The sequence below is a fragment of the Phalacrocorax aristotelis genome, chromosome 2 (assembly GCF_949628215.1).
Source record: "Phalacrocorax aristotelis chromosome 2, bGulAri2.1, whole genome shotgun sequence".
NCBI classification, from domain to species: Eukaryota; Metazoa; Chordata; class Aves; order Suliformes; family Phalacrocoracidae; genus Phalacrocorax; species Phalacrocorax aristotelis.
Window position 1 is genome coordinate 166769056 of NC_134277.1, and position 16303 is coordinate 166785358.

At 53.9% G+C, this 16303-nt stretch overlaps 1 protein-coding gene across 2 annotated transcripts in view; it reads left to right on the top strand.

The window, feature by feature from the left end:
• The window catches only part of RHPN1 (rhophilin Rho GTPase binding protein 1), a 31686-nt gene extending 23693 nt beyond the window's left edge, over positions 1–7993 (top strand). For both annotated transcript variants that reach the window (XM_075085953.1, XM_075085952.1), the window contains exons 10-15: positions 90–209; positions 2455–2649; positions 2941–3017; positions 4242–4388; positions 5439–5597; positions 5929–7993. In XM_075085953.1, coding sequence (XP_074942054.1) covers positions 90–209; positions 2455–2649; positions 2941–3017; positions 4242–4388; positions 5439–5597; positions 5929–6123 — 893 coding nt within the window. In that variant the 3' untranslated portion in view covers positions 6124–7993. The remainder of the gene's footprint in view (positions 1–89; positions 210–2454; positions 2650–2940; positions 3018–4241; positions 4389–5438; positions 5598–5928) is intronic.
• The last annotated feature ends 8310 nt before the right edge of the window (positions 7994–16303 follow it).

Below are 16303 nucleotides of genomic sequence, written 5' to 3' on the forward strand. Positions count from 1 at the left end.
CCCTTGTCCCCACCGCCATGGGGGTCTGGGTGGCCGAGCAGCACCCTGACTTCTCTCTAAGCCCACCCCCACCTAATTTTTTCACACAGCAACATCTGACGCTGAACTGCCGGAGCAGGAGAAGGCTTTTATCCAGTTCCACGTCACCATGCCAGAGGGACCGTCACTCCGTGTCCTGTTGCAGGACCCCGAGGAGAGGAGGAAGCTGGGTAAGTGCATCCATGGGGACAAAGCCCCTGGTTCTAGCAATGAGGCCTCAATGCGTGGGGCAGTGAGCCCCATCGTAACCCTACCCACGTAGGCATGGTCTCCACGAAGCCATGTGATGAGCTGTTGGGGGATGCCTCCCTGCAGAGACACCTTTTTTGGGGCTTTCTTTGAAAAGAGCTTCTCCTGGGAAGGCGGGAAAGTGTCACAGTTCCCTATCAGGGTGTTGAGGACTAACTCACTGTGCTCGCACCAACCTGTCCGGCCACGTTTGACAGTAAATCCTCAGGCACCGAGGTGTCTTGAGCCTGGTAACATCACCCAACACAGCATGGAGAAATCCGTAGGGACACAGAGTTCCTGGGAGCTTCTTGGCTTGGGCTTGCTGCTGACTTGGCTCGATGACAAGAAGACACAGCAGATGCCAGGGGGTGGCTTTTTTAGCTGCATCAGAAGGCTTGGGAGACAGGAGCTTCCTCCCATGCGGATTTTCAGCTTCAGGGGAAAAACAGAGCGTTGCTTATTCAGCTGAAGTCGTGTTTTGGCAGCCCCTCCCCAACAAGGATGCAACGAGAACAAGCTCAGCGCCCTGATTTTGGGGTGTCACCTCCTGTTTGCCTCCTCTACGAGCTGGTGCTCTTTCCCCTCGTTGCACAACGTGTGAAAGGAGACAGGTCCCACCAGGAATGAGTTTGTCCCGTCCCCGGCCCCAGCAAAGTCCTCCCGGCTGCTCGGCCAGATTTCACCTCTGGGGGATGGGAGGTGGAGGATGTGCATGAGGAGATTCTTTAAATGAACCCCAAAACCAGAGCGTTATGGTAACTCCACCCCGATGCCCTCAGCTGCTGTCATCTGCTTTCCCAGTTTGCATCAACCCAGCTTCCAGTTCTGCCCGCTGCTTTTGGAGGGAGCGGGCTCCATTCAGCATCTGCTGGTGAAAAAGGAACGTGTGGGTGCCAGCCTCAGCTCTGGTTTTGGTTTACAGGAAGGGAAGAAACTTGCAGCGTTAAAACCACCTCCCTGAAAGGGTATTTTTTTTCCACCTTCCCTTGTCTCCTAGTCTTAGAACGTGATTGATCAAACATGGTCTATTCCACCATATTCAATAGAATGGAGCTAAAAGCTTGCCCAGCTTCCATGCTTGACCTCAATTCCTGGTGTTCTCTTGAAAATAGCAGGAGCTGATGGTATTCAATAAAACAGTTGCTTTCCTGCCCATGGATGGGGCTGGCTGTGCGTGCTTTGATAATATGATTGATTGCATGTGGTTAAATTATTCTGGAGAATCTTGTCCTCTCTGGTTTCCATCCAGCCTCGATATATTTCCTCGACTGCGACTTCTCATGGGGGGAAAGCAGAGGTCTTCAGGCCACTGGCTGTGGTCCTCATAAATCTGGAGCAAATTCCAACCATCTCCCTGGCTTATGTTGCCACCGTGTGTCCTAAACTGGAAATGCTACAGGCACACGTGTTTCTATGATACGTGTGTGTATATAAATACATATCTTTTTCGGTAGTTTAGCGTTGGATACGGGTATCTTGGTTGCAGTCTCTTGCGAAGGAGATGTTTGCGTTGATACCCATGGGTCATCGTGATTTCATCTCTTCCAGCCGTTTTTCAGCCACTCTGTTTTCAAGAGGGTGGAAACACATTGAAGGCAAGTTGAGAGGAGCAAAAGCAAGAGCGGATGCCGAAGAGGGTGGAAGGCAGGACCTCTGCAGGGCAGGGAAAAGGCTTTGCTTAGCCTAGAAAAGAGGGAGATGTGTTGCATCTTCCCAAAGCTAAAAGGCTGTCACCAGGAGGACGGGGCTCGATTGTCCTCCGTGTGTGTCCCCCCCACCGGGGGATGCAAGACGATGGAGAGAAGTTAATTTGCAGAGGAGATTGAGGTTAAGCGTTAGGAGGGACTTCGGGGGCGGCGCAACGTGGTGGCGGCTCCTTCGCCGGTGGTTTTTGGGAACATCTGCCAGCTCTGCCACCGGCGCCAGGGGAGCGAAGTAGGTCACCCTTCAAGGTCCCTTCCCAGCCCTACATCGAGGACTCAAGCTGACGGCTGGGACCTACTCCATTTAGTGCACGTTGAACGCCTGGCAGGCTGCGAACGTGACTGGGCTGTCCCTGAGTCACATCGGTTGACACAGCCGCGGAGGCTGCTGTCATCCGTGGGCAGCCGAGCAAGCGGAGAGGGAACGGCAGTGGCGGCAGGGCTGCTCCGCTCCGGCTGCGATCTCTCTGCTCCCTTGCAGGCAAAGCTCATCTGAAAAAAGCCATCATGAAGCACGAGGAAGCCATGAGGATCCACGGCTTGTGCAAGATCCTGCGGAAGATGGATATCCTCCAGGAGGTCCTCTCCTTTGCCCACAAACGCTCGCTGAGCAAATACTCGGAGATCGACCACGAAGAGGACTTCTTTGAAACAGGAGATGCCCCGGACGTTCACCGTAAGTGGTTTTTTGGGCATGCAGCTGGGGAGGGGGTTTGTGGCCGGTTACGTGGGGTGGGCGAACTTCACGGTGAGTTTGTGGCGTGTCGCTGTGGACCAGAGCTCCCTGCATGGTGGTGGAGCTTCACGGGTGGGAGTGAGAGCTCCAGGCTGCATGTCTGGCAGCTGCCTGAGCAGGTCCCAGCTCTTATGAATCACACCATCCCTGCTCGGGGAGCTTTTGATGTAGAGGCAGCACCTGCCGCAACTACCTGACCATGCATTCGTGCTTTTCTCTCCCTACCACTAGCCAAAACGCACCAGAAACCAGAGATAAAACCCCCCAACTTCTCCCAGGTGAAGGTGACCGACCTCTTCCACAGGCTGGTACGTACAGCTATGGGATGGAGGTTGCCCCAAGGGAGCAGACATCTCCTCCTCCTCCCTTGCATGCTCTGCTTGCCTGGTTTCCTTCCTCCCGGTGCAGCTTCTTCTCCCTCTCCCGGTGCAGCCACTGCGCTCACAGGCAGCTTTCCAAGGAGGACGAGCCACCTCCTCGCAGGCAGGGGCCCTGGGCAGGAGGAGGGGTGGAAGGGCACAGATCTGTCTCTGCAAGACCTAAATGGGTCGTGAAGCTCCTCCGGCGCATGGGAGAGCGGGCACAGGCATTTTGGGTGGGCTCTATATGAGAAGGACTAAAGCAGCCCTTTAGAGGAAGCTGTTTGGGGAGCAGAGCAGGATGGTGCCAGCTGGGCACCAGGAAAATCCCACTGGATCTTTATCCCTACCCTCTTTAGACTTACAGGGTCCCAGGGAGCAGGGCTTGGGCTTCAGGGCTGCTGTGGGACCTGGCTGTGCTGTCCCTGACCCCCAGGCACCCCAAGGGCTGCGTAGCACCCCAGGGAGGGGTTGGGCATCTCTGCTTTTGAGCAGCCCCAGGGCAGGCCGGTATATCCTGCTCCTGTGGGAATAAAAAAGTAGGAAAAGGACAGGAAAATGGGAAAGGTTTGGGGAGGATCTGGCCCTAAAGAGGTGGCCTGTCCTACCACCTCGCACCCTGCTGCTGGACCACCTGAGCCGGGCTGCATGCCCCAGAGCCGGGCAGCAGTGAAAAGCATCAAACCTCATCGTCCTTCCTTGGGTGATGTTTTCTTTTTCCTGAAGGGGGGAACTGAGGAGCCAGCTCTGCCCCCCGGAGTGTTCTGTTTCATTTGCTCCAGGATTATAGTGTCTAAACTGATGCTGGCTCGCAGACTGTGCTGAGACCTCCTCCTCCTCCAGCCTTGCAGGAGCAGGGTAGTGCCAGGAGGATGTCCAGACCTAAGCTCTGAGCAGTGGGTTGGACCAGAGACCTCCCAAGGCCCTTCCCAACCTGCTGCTGCTTATAAAGCCAATGTCTGATATGGGATTTTAAGTACCTCTAGCTTTATAGTGCATAAATCTGCAGGGTAACACACTAGGCAGGTTCAAAATCACATCCTTAAATAAACGTGAAAGACAGGTTTTCTCGCTCTGCCTCTTCCCCATCAGTGGGTGTTTTGCAAGGTTGCACATCCCCAGGGAGTCGTTCTTGCACCAAAAGGTGCTTTCTGTGTTTCTACCTCACCCCAGGGACCCCTTTCGGTTTTCTCGGCCAAAAACAAGTGGTACCCAGTGCGGAGAGTCCACCTGATGAGAGGAGAGAACGGTTTTGGCTTCACACTGCGAGGAGACTCCCCCGTCCTCATTGCCGGTGTCATCCCGGGGGGCTGCGCTGCCGTGAGTACACCAGGCTCTTGCTGTCCCTGTGGGGATGCTGGAAATGAGGTGTCAGGGGTCGACCTGAGGGGTACCCCGTGTTTTTTAGGTATTAACGCTCAGTTGGTAACTGCATTGGTGCGCTCAGGTGGAGACTCATCCCTGCGAATCTCAGCCCGGCACTTGGAGACGGATGTCACGAAAGAATTGAGATTTATGTTTTTTTTAATAGGAGACAGCTAAGAAAAAAATACATAGGTTAGCTCAGTTTTTAACTGCTGGCCACCTCTCTTTGGCAAGCGCCCAGCTCTCTTCTCCCCCATTTTGGGACGTGGCAGTGGATGGAACGAGATGGCAAGTCTGAAACACGAGTTATCTCAGTGAAAACTCACTCAATGGGCTTTCTGATGTATCGGGGGCAACTTTGTTTTTCAGCAGAAGCTTGCTTGGAGCATCCTGGTGGGACCCCCGAAAGGTCTCCCCCTCCCTCAGCGCTGTTTAGTAGCAAGCCCAGCACCTCTGTAACCACACACTCCTTAGCAGCAGGATCACATCCCCTTTTGGGAGACTAAAATCTTTTTAAAGACCATATATAGTCCATAGCTGGATGGCAGTTGTGTCCCCTGGGCTCTGTTTTTGCGAGGATCGAGGCTTGCAGGCAATATTTTTATATATATATATACACTTTTTATTATTTTTTTTTCTGGTGACCTGCAACATTTAAACTTTATCAAAGAGTCAGAGCTGGATGCACTCTTTGTACGGCCGCAAAAAGTCACAGGGCTGGGAGTTTACACCATGCTGGATGTCAAGCGTGGCCGTTGCCAGCAGCTGCACAAGAGGTCCTTAGTCTGTAGAGCATCCCACTTTTTGTACGCACACTGCAAAACAGATGTAAAATCTTTAGGATGATGAAGGCATCAGCTGTCTGGTGCTGTAGGTGCAGGGTGGACCCCAACCTTCCCTGCGGCCTCTGTCTCCACAGGGACCGGTGGGGTGGAAATCAAAGAGGCTTTGAGCAGCAGCATTCATGAGCTCCATCATGAAAGCATCTTTTTTCTTCCCTTGCAGGAAGCCGGGCTGAAGGAGGGAGACTACATCATCTCGGTGAACGGCAAGGACTGCAAGTGGTCCAAGCACGCCGAGGTGGTGCAGCTGCTGAAGAGCACTGGGGAGGAGGGAGTGGAGATCGGTGTGATAACCCTGCAGGGCTCAGAGGGACCGAAAGCCGTAAGTCACGTCCCAAGCCTTACGTGGGAAACCCGCAGGTCTTGCGGGGAGAAACCGGCTGCGGTCTGCTTAAACGAGGCTCTGCGCTGTCTCTAGCGTGGCAGGTTGGTTTGCGGCTGGCTTAGCAAATGCGAAGCGGGATTTCCAGGGATGGAAAGCTCTGCTCTTTCACTGTTAGCCTCAAGCCGGGCACTGAAGCAGGTGGTTCCACGTGGGGCAGAGGCTCCCCAGTATCCTGCGCGCAGGATGATGGTGCAGGGCTGAAGCCAGGCACCGTATTTGCAGCCCGGGTATTGCCCTGGCTTCATCCCCCTCTCCCCTTCCCAAACAGGCAGACAAGAAGGCAGCAGCGATGTCCTTGGGCAGCGGGATGCTGAAGAGCAACAAGGAGAACAGCCGAAAGAGCCTGATGAACAGCAAGAGCGCCAGCACGCTGCTGGTCTGGAGCAAGAAGAGCAAGCGGAGCAAGAAAAGCACCTACAGCATCCCCTTCACCGCAGTGGGAGACAACGAGCCCATGTACTGAAGCGACCACCGGGCTAGGTCGTGTCCCACAAGCTCCGGGGCTGGCTTCCCGTGAACCCCTGCAAGCACCGCCGGCCTGTCCGGGCTGTGCTGGTGTCGGTGCTGCAAGGACCCCCCCCGCCCCGGGGACATGCCGCTGGTCGGATCCTCTCCGAAGAGGCGAGCGATGCACAGCGCCGGGCTCCTCCATCTCCCAGCTCCTGCGTTAAACGATCCTCAGCTAAACAATATGGGGAAACACTGATTTAATCTTCATTTTTAATTATTTTTTTTTCTCTTAAGGGGTTTGGGGGAAGCTGTGCTTTGGTATAAAGCAGGGACTGGTTTGTGTCTTCTCACTGCGAGGAGCAGCCAAACCAAGCCCCGGCCATTAAAGCAAAAGCTGTAACCTTTAGCATCTCCTAGGCTTTCTCTGCAAGGTAGAAGACGGCACCGCTGCCGCCGCTCGCCGAGAGCTGCCGGTGGAGCGGGATCGTTCAGCAGCTCCGGCTGGAGCTCACCTTCAACTCCCCTGTTTTGGGAGAGGGGATAGCGTGGGCATCGATGGCTCGTGGTGATCCCATTGTGGGGTCCAGCACAGACCTGCCCAGGCAGCACTGGGCTGAGCATCTCTGCCGTGGTACCCGTTAGGGATGTCCCAGTGAAATAGGTTGAAGTTAGGATGGGTTTGACCATTCTTTTTAGTGCTTTTTGGGTTTTGTTTTTTTTAATGGACACCTAGGTTGGCCCAGCAAATACAGCCCAGCTGCACAGTCTGCTTCTTTGGAAGAAAAGGGAAAGACTTAAACGTGCATTTGTTGTCTCGCTTTTTTTAATCAGTAGAGGTGGATTGCCCTAAATATGTGAGTAGATTAATAGCTAAGAGCCTTGGTTTTTTTTTTTCTTGGTATGAGATTAAAATTCCAGGAAGATAGCTCCTCCAGATTATTAAACTACTAAATTTGTGCTAGTATTGGATCTTGCACACGTTGCTAATACCCTAACACTGTGCTGTCAGCATTTGTACCAGAGCTGGGCTGATGGATACATACATCTTAGTAATTGTACTGGAAATGCTGGGAGACTCCGAATACGCGCTTAGATATATTGGCAAAATTTTCTCAATCCCATTTCTGCCTTGTGCATTATTTTTCTGAAGGCTAAAGAGCTGTCTGGTCTTCAGTGCTTGGATGATCTTGGTAGGTATAAAATACCCTTCAGAGATGCAATTGTATTTTTGTACTTTTTAAGTCGTGACGAATTTGTAGTGGTAGTTTAATGAAGTGAACGCGCGCTGGCAGCAGGGTATCGTTGCAGGAGCATCCCCCCGGGGTTGTACCGCGACTACTCCTCGGTGGCTCAGTGCCCACGTGCCAAGCTTTCGGCCCCAGTTTTATTTAAGGAGAAAAAGGAGGGTTTCTAGCTCTGTGTTATTGACCAAGAGGCCTCTCTGTAGACCGAGACATCATCAGACCGGATTACAGATCCGGCTGCCACCACGAGGCCATCTGGTGCAGTCAGCTTTTCTACGTAATCTTGCCAGCTGCTTGGCGCGGGAGTGGTGAGGAAGCGGGGTAGGTTCACTGAAAAGGCCACCTTGCTGGTAAAGCATCCGGGCAGCATCTTCCCCCAGTCTTAAACGTGTTGCCGACACGGGTGTCTCCGAGCTGGAGATGTATTTATTTAGAAAAAAAAAACCATGCACAAGCAGCGAGCCTGCGCATCGCGTTCCCACCCCGCGCCACCCGACTCCTCCGTTGGCATTGGCGGAGGGGTTGTGTTTCGTGCGAGTTGGATGATTTCCCTAACACCGGTGGATTTGTTTTGTTTTGCTTTTAATTTGTACGTGGACTCTCACCTTTTATGGATTAAAAAGCACTGATTCAAGAACACTTCAGAGCGTGCATCTCCGTTGCGAAATCGCAGGCGGACTTACGTGTGCCAGCTGCGGAGGGGAGCAATCCCTGGTTGGGTCTCAGAATGGGTCAGTTTGGGGTCATTTTTACATAAATCTGGAGCTCTTGAGTTTGGGAGGGATTGTTTTGCTCTAGTATGACCTAATCCAAGGCAAACTGAGCTCCTGAGCATCCAGATCATCCCGACAGCCCTTGGTGAGCCATCTTCTCCATCCCCAGCGTCGTGTAATAGGTGCTGGTGGTTTTGTCACAGGAGTTATTTCATGGGAGTAACAGGAGGTGAGGCTCAGGCTGGATCCTGGGGGGGGAAGCTTTTTTTCCTTGGGGGGAAAAAAGGGAAACTGTCCAAAAAAGTCATCTTTGCTTCACGCAGCATGTTTTGAGCCACTGTTTTTGGGTTGCCAAAAAGCGTTTCCAAACCCCTTGTTTTTGGAAGAGCACATCAATGAAAAGGAGGGTATCACTCATGCTGGAGGAGCTCCCTGGTAACTGGTAAACAGCAAAGCCTTGATATGAGACTGCCCCCCACCTCATTTTCCCTTGGGGGTCTGTGTTTCACTGGACCCCACCTCCCCATCATGCTGGAAGGATGACCAAGCCCATGGCTGTGGGGCTGGACCATGGGTGCTGGTAGCCAGACAAGTCCCTTGCTCAGGGAGAATGCGCCCCAGTGCACCCCACAGGAGGTTAAAAGCCAGAGTAACTCCCCTTCAGAGACACAGAGGTGGGTTTAAACCCTCTTAGATGGGAATGAACCAGGGTCAGTGCTTTCAACATTGGGTTGATATATGAAAGGGTGGTGGGGAGCCTCTTTTTCTTCTGTCTACCAAGCCAGGCTTAAAATGGCACCTGACTTTCTTTGACATATTTTTGTAATTTAAGGTGTTTCCCCTTTCATCACACCTCCTGTACCCAGCAGCAACCCCAAAGCCCTACCGAGTTTTATTAAGCCACCCACAGGAAGTTCTGCATTAGATCCCTTTCCCACCTACGTTGAGTGGATGTGGGAAACTCGTGACTCCATAGCTGGGATCGCCTCCCCCCCCCCCAACACCTTTTCAGATGATATGTGTGCTCCATCAGCAAGAGCCTGGTGCTCCCTTCCTCTTTGCGAGGAGGCGACGGAGCTGGATCACTCCATGCTTGTCTTCTCCATCTGGACCTGGAGGTGGAGGGGTCCTGTAGCGTACAAGTGGTGGGGGCCAACAAGGGTAGAAAGCACAAGAACCATTGCAAAAATAGCTTTACAGTAACCAAGAACTTAAGATGTCTCCAACCTCTGGCCCTGTGGAGAGGAGCTCCAGGTGTGCTCATAAATTGAGGCTGTGCACAGTGCTCCAGGTGTCCTGGGCTGGGACTGGTTAATGCAACGCTTAGGAGCATCTTATGACCAGGGAGGAGGTGCAAAGAGGGTTTATTTTTATCCCTTGTTGATTTTTAGGGCTCTTGATACAGAAAACAGGGGTACCCACCATCCTGGAAACCCCCATCAGGGAGAGCCCAGCAAACCCATGGGGTTTCAGCCGAGTTTCCTGCCTTCGAGGTTGAATTTTCCTCCTCTCAGAGCTTCAAGCTCAATAATAAAAATTTCCCAGCATGGTGGGAAGGTGTTTTGATTTTCCCCTTCATTAAGTACACAACGGCTCTCTTAATAGAAGAGGGGAAGGTATCCGTGGTGTCGGGAGCCACGGCCGTGTGCCTGCCTCCTCGCTTCACGGCTCGTTGGTGCCGTAACCCATAATGGCTCCTCTAGAGCTGTCGCTGGCTACAAATTAATGCTCCTGCCTGTCCCTGGGGACAACAGAAGGAAAGCAGCTACTGGGCTGATGGCCCCCAGCCCTGGCGTGGTTTCGTGCTGGGATACCGCACCTGTGCAAGGTGCTTGCTACAGTTAATTTGCAATTTGTTAGTGGTATCAGGCCCTTCAGCAGCACCTGGTGCTGCTTTCAAACAGTCCTGGGCCAGGAGCAGATCACTGGGGTCATCTCAGGAGAAGGATGAGGCAGAGCAGGCTTTCTCCTGCTTCCAGGAAGGGGAATGATGTCAGGCCTGCTTGGTCCCTTGTCCAATGCTCACTGCATCCCATGGAAGATGTCATCCTCAGCCCCACGTCCTACCTTGGTCATCCTGAGCACCCCATGTGCTTGGTGTAGAGCAGGGCGCCCACTGCCACCCTCCTTTCCAGGCGGAGCCCACTGGAGGGCAGCAGCATCCTGTCCGACGTACCTGCTGCTACCAGCACCAGCACCCCACATCTGCCCACTGAGGCTGGCACCCCTCGACTCATGCTGCCACCCAAAGGTGAGTACAGGTGTCCCTGGGGTGCTCTGGAGACCAGTGCTTTGCAAACCATGGCATTAAAAGCTGGTTTAAACCATATATCCAGCAAGGTCCTTGTGGGGGAACTGTGGAAGAAATAAAGCCAAGCTTGGCAGTGCAGCATCCTCTGGGGTAGAGCACCCTAAGCTCCTGGCAAGCTCCATCCACCCCATAAAGGAAGGGGTGAAATGTTGCTGGGAGCACTGGGAGCACCCATCCTGCTCCTGCAAGCTGGCCCTTGGGGCCCACTGAGGCTGCAGTGTGGGGCTTGCTCCCCTGAGCTGACCCTAAAAGCTTTGCCAAGGTGCTCTCCGAGATTTATAAGGTCCCCTCTTGGCCCTGGCTCCCCAGCAGCTTGGAGGTGCTAAAGCCTTTCAGCATGGCAGGAAACAGCGCTAGGAAGCTCATCAGGCGCGAAGCCACGAGAGAGGGGTTGTGCCAGAGGGGTGTGAAGCCACCAGGGCAGCAGAGTTGGGTGGACCCACGCTGGGCTGCAGCCAAGGTGCTGGGGGCTGCAGGGAAGAGACCAGCAGGTTCAGGAGCTGGTGGGGATGTCAGCTGGCAGCATTGCACTAGAGGGCAGAGTCGGTACATGCTGAATCCTGCTCCTCACAGTCTGGTCCGCCTTTGGTCACCCCAAGCCACCCCAGCATAGGGTGGAACGGTGTTTGAGTCCCAGATTGTCACATAACCCCCCCCCATGCATGTAGCTCTGTGCACACGACTGTGCAAACCACTCTACCTGCTTGCACCCAAGTCAGCTCTTGCTCTAGCAATTGCCTGGATGCTGCCCAACAGCAAGTGTTCTTGCATTTACCCAGTGGGAAAAGTGCTGCCGGGAGAGGAAGGGAGGCGAGCTGCCGCGAGCAGGGACCTGCCAGGCACCTGCCTGTTCCCAGGGCCCATCATCCTCAACTGCTTCCTACCAGGGATAAAAGCGGTGTCTGGGGATACTCCCCACCCCTGTGGGGTCCCTGGGGAGTGCTCGGCCACCTTCCCGTGCATGGGAGCAAGTGCCTCCCATATGGGAGTGGGTTAGACCTGGCCCAGGGTGGACCTGGATTGGCAGCGGTGCAGGGGTGGAAAGGAAACCTCCTTTGATTCCTTGTGCCCTGTTTTCTGTGGGACATGAGTGTTTCTGAAGGGTCTGTGCTCTGTAGTCCAAAAAAGGATGGGGTTGGATCCTGGTCCTCTGCTGGACTTCTGCTGGGTTCATCAGCAGAACTTGTCCTGACATCATAGGTCACCTTTTCTAAGGTAGTAGCTTTCACACAGCCCCCAGTTCCTTACTTTAATCTGCAGATTTTTACCCTAAACAGAGTACAAGGCTGCCGCACTTCGGGCTTTGCATCCCCATATGAGGAGCTGCCTCTGACCGTCTCTTTGCAATAGCAGCAACAAGAGGTGTGCCGTTTTCCACTGCGGCACAAACTCCACTGGCATAGGTGGCTGAGGCCAGAGCAGGGATGTAGGACTTTTGCAGGGTGCACTGGGAGACCAGTCTGGGTCTACAGCAAGCAATGAGGTCAAGACAGCCATGCTGTGGGGCAAGGAGACCATGCTATGATGAAGGAAGGTCATGTAATGGAGCAAGGGGGATATGCTATAGGGCAAGGAGGTCATGCTGTGATGGAGGGTCATGCTGTAGAGCAAGAGGATCATGCTAGGGGGCAAGAATGTCATTCTATGGATGCAAGGGCTATATTATTCATCAAGGACATCATGCTATAGCACAATGGGGTCAGGCTCTCGAGCAAGAGAGTCATGCTGTGGGTCAAGGGTGTTGGGCTACGGAGCAAGAAGGTCGTGCTATAGCATAAGGTAGACATGCTACAGGGCAAGAGGGTCATGCTATGGGGCAATGGGGGTCATGCTATCGAGCAAGGGGATTGTGTTGTGAGGAAAGAGGGCTTTCAGGGTCCTGGTAGCTAGTTGGGATCCCTCATGTCTCAGAGCAAGCCCAGCTGGTGTGACCTCGTTCTGCATGCCCGGATGTAGTGGCCGGGCTAGGCAGGGATGTGCCCTTGCATTGAGCCAAGCCAGCAGCCTGCACTACCCTCTGGGAGCTGTGGGTCACATAATCCCAGGATGGTGGGGTTTGGAAGGGACCTCTGGAGATCATCCCATCCCACCCCCTGCTTGAGCAGGCACACCCAGAGCAGGGGGCACAGGACCACGTCCAGGCGGGGTGTGAATGTCTCCAGGGAAGGGACTCCATGGCCTCCATGGGCAGCCTGTGCCACTGCTCTGCCGCCCTCACAGGAACAAAGTTTTATCTCATGTTTAAGTGGAAATCCCTGCATTCCAACTTGTGCCCACTGCAACCTTGGCCTGTCCTTGGGCATCACTGAAAAGAGTCAAGCCCCATCGTCCTGATACCACCCTTTAGATATTTATAGGTATTTACGAAATCCCCCCTCAGTCTTCTCTTCTCCAGGCTGAACAAACGCACATCTCTCAGCCTTTCCTCACAAGGGAGGTGCTCCAGTCCCCTGATCCCCTTGGCAGCTCTGTGCTGGACTTGCTCAAGCAGTTCCCTGTCCATAAATTTGGGGGCCTGGAACTGGACACAACACTCCAGATGTGGCCTCACTAGGGCAGAGTACAGGGGGAGGATAACCTCCCTCGCCCTGCTGGCCACACTCCTTTTCATGCACCCCAGGATACCCTTGGCCTTCTTGGCCACAAGGGCCCGGTGCTGGCTCAGGGTCACCTCGCTGCCCCCCAGCACTCCCAGGTCTTTCTCAGCAGAGCCACTTTCCAGCAGTTCAGCCCCCAGCCTGTGCTGGTGTAGGCGGTTGTTGCTCCCCAGGTGCAGGACCTTGCACTTACTCTTGCTGAATTTCACCAGGTTCCCCTTGGCCCAGCTCTCCAGCCTGTCCTGCTCAACTACTGGGGACAAGGGGCAAACAAACCCTGCAGAATATGGAGGGCCCCTTCTCTGCAGCACCCAGGGGCAATAAATGCAAAGCAGTGCTGTGGTGACATGTCCCTGCTTTGCCTCTTCCCTCTTTCTCTGCTGCCGTGCAGCGACTCCTGCCATGCCCCTGGACTCACCCAACAAACTCAGGCTATTTTTTTCCCCATCTCGGGAGCATTCCTCCTCTTTTTTCCCTGCACTCATGAAAGGCCTCCTTCGCCAGGGCCCAGTCTTTAATGGGAAGGACAGAACTGAGCCGTTCGGAAATGGCTCCTGAATCTTTAATAAAGCAAACATTGCCTGGGCCATAAACATATGATGACAGCAACAGAGGCTCTCAAGCTTATTGCCTGGCCGCTAGTTCTTTACTTAACTCTGCCATAATGGCTTTAATAGCCCGGGAGGGAGCTGAGGTGAAAGTCCTATTAAAAAATGTATTTCCGAATTTAATTGAGGCTCCATCTGTGGGGAAAGACAGAGGAGAGGTCGCTCCACAAGAGAGCTATGAAAAAAAAAAGAGCGCTCTCTACCTTCCCCCGCTCCTGCCCTGCCTGGTTAGTGCCCAGCAGCAAATCACACCCCAGCCGGTGGCCCTGGGGATGTGGGACCTTCAGAGGGTTCCCTCCCTAGGGGAGACCACCAGCACCCCAAGACGGTCTGCTGCAGAGACAGGGGCACCCCCATTTGTGATGTATCCCCGCCAGCTTTGCAAGGGTGTCTCCTTTACGATCAGCCAGGACAAGCAGCTACGGTCCACAAAGCCCGTCAGCTTGTGCAGGCGGCACCAGCTTCCTCCTGGGCAGCATTGGCTGCCCGTCCTCTGCGTTGCCCTTGTCAGAGGTATGGCCTGGGTGACTGATCTGACTGTCTCCCCACCCATCTGGCCTGCATGTGGCCCTCCAGTCACCCATCAGTCTGTCCAGCTATTCCCGTAGGTTCCTAGACACGTGCTCCGATAGACATAGCTATTCACATCGGCATCATCAATCTATTTACCTCAGCCCCATCAATATCCATCCATCCATCTATTCATTCACCTCTATCAGTCTATCTACCTATCTATCCATCCAGCCATCTATCTATCCATCAGTCTGTCCACCCATCTCTCCATCCACCTACCCATTCATCTAGCTACCAGTCCATTTATCCACCTATCTACCCATGCATCTATCAATCTATCTATATATCTATCCACCTCTCTATCCTTCCATTGATCCATCTGTTCATCTATCTATCTATCTCTCCATCTATCCTGCCATCCAGCACTGAGCTTTTCTCCATCCAGGGAGAAGCTTTGTGCATTGAGACCTTCGCAGCTCTTTAAAGGAGCCACCAGGGAGGACCCCAACACTTTGGGCTGGGAGATATCCCCGTGTCATGGATCACCACCATTTGGGGTTAGACACCCTGAGATAGGGTTGTTTCTCCCTGTAGGAGTGTCTGTTGGAAGATGGACGAATAAGGGGGCAAACAGACAAGAAGGCAGGTGGCAGTAGATAGGGAAAGGAGGAATGAAAGAGGAAAGAGCTAGGATCAGGCTGGGAGACATCCCTGTCTGTTCAAAACATGCCAGAGTGTAGGCTCACAAACAGCCTCTCTAATTAGTGATGAAGAAGAGGGGTTGGGAGAGGTGGAATTCACTCCTTCCTCCACCCCCTTCCTGCGTCCCCTCCTGGCGAGCATCACCCTGAGTCAGCAGATCTGCCGAGGTCACGCCACCCGCTCTATTAATTGGATTAATAAAGATGTACGTCATTGAGGTAATTACCCGCTAATTGGGGATGACAAGGTTGTCAGGGTTTGTCCCTCGAAGGGACAATTTCCCGTCCCCGGCCCTCCCCTTTCCCAACACGCACCGAGCCAATCGCATTAATTAAAAATCAGAGAGTCCATAACCTTGTGCTGCCAAGCCCTGGGGAAATTGTTGCCTCCAGAGCCATGCGGCCGGGCAGAGTGGTGGCATCTGCCACCTCCGGCCACCAGCTCAGCTGGGGAGCATGGTCTAGGCTGCTGGAACCCAGGCAGCAGCTTGGCGGGGTCTCAAAGGTCCCTTCTGCCTCCCTCATTAACCTCTTGATGATGCTGCGAGGTGCCAAGAGGAGACACGCGGATGCTGCAGGCAGGGTCAATGAGTACATTGGTGTGCAGCACCTCTCATGCCATAATATCCAGGAATATAAGGTCTTCTGCTTTTTGAAAGAAAAACCAACTGCAGAACACCACCCCCACCACCCCCATTAACATGCAGGTAACTCTTTCAGATAAGGAAATGTTCATTGGAAATGTTTTGTTTAAAAAAAAATTCCCCGAGGAAAGATCTCAGCTTGATGTTATCTCGGTGATGAAACATTTCCATTCTGCCAAAACTTTCCCTGCCCTTTCCCTGGAGCGAATCCCTGCCGTCAGCCGCTGGCTGTGAATCGCCTCTGCCTCTCCCTGGACTCCTGCCTTGGTGAGGATGTCCAATGTACGTCCAAGCCCGATCCCCCGCGTGGCCGGGATACCCCAGGGCAGCCCAGTTGCTTAGCCCTGCGCAGCTGGATGCTGACTCCTGCAAGCTGCATGCTGAGCCCTGATGTGCTGCGCAGCTGGATGCTGCACAGCTGGGTGCTGCACAGCTGGAGGCTGAGCTGTGCTACGCTGCCCTACACAGGGATGAGGCTCCTTGCACAGCTGGATATGACTCCGGCGTGGCTGGATGCTGAGCTTTGCACATCTGGGCGTTGTGAGGCCTAATGCTGAGCTGTGCACGGGCCAGTGTTGAGTCTTACAGAGGCATGAGGAGCCTGGTACAGCTGGACAGCGTATCCAGCACATCTGGATGCCGAGCCCTGCGCATATGGATGCTGCTCAGCCCTCTGCTGAGCTCTGCGTGGGCTGGTGATGAGTCCTATGCAGGGATCAGGAGCCTTGCACAGCTGGATACTGAGCTCCGCACAGGCATGTGGAGCCTTGCACAGCTGGACACCAAACCCAGCGGCGCTGAACGCTGAGTCCACCACATCTGGATGCTGCAGAGCCTGGGAGGGAGTCAGGTGCAACGGGAT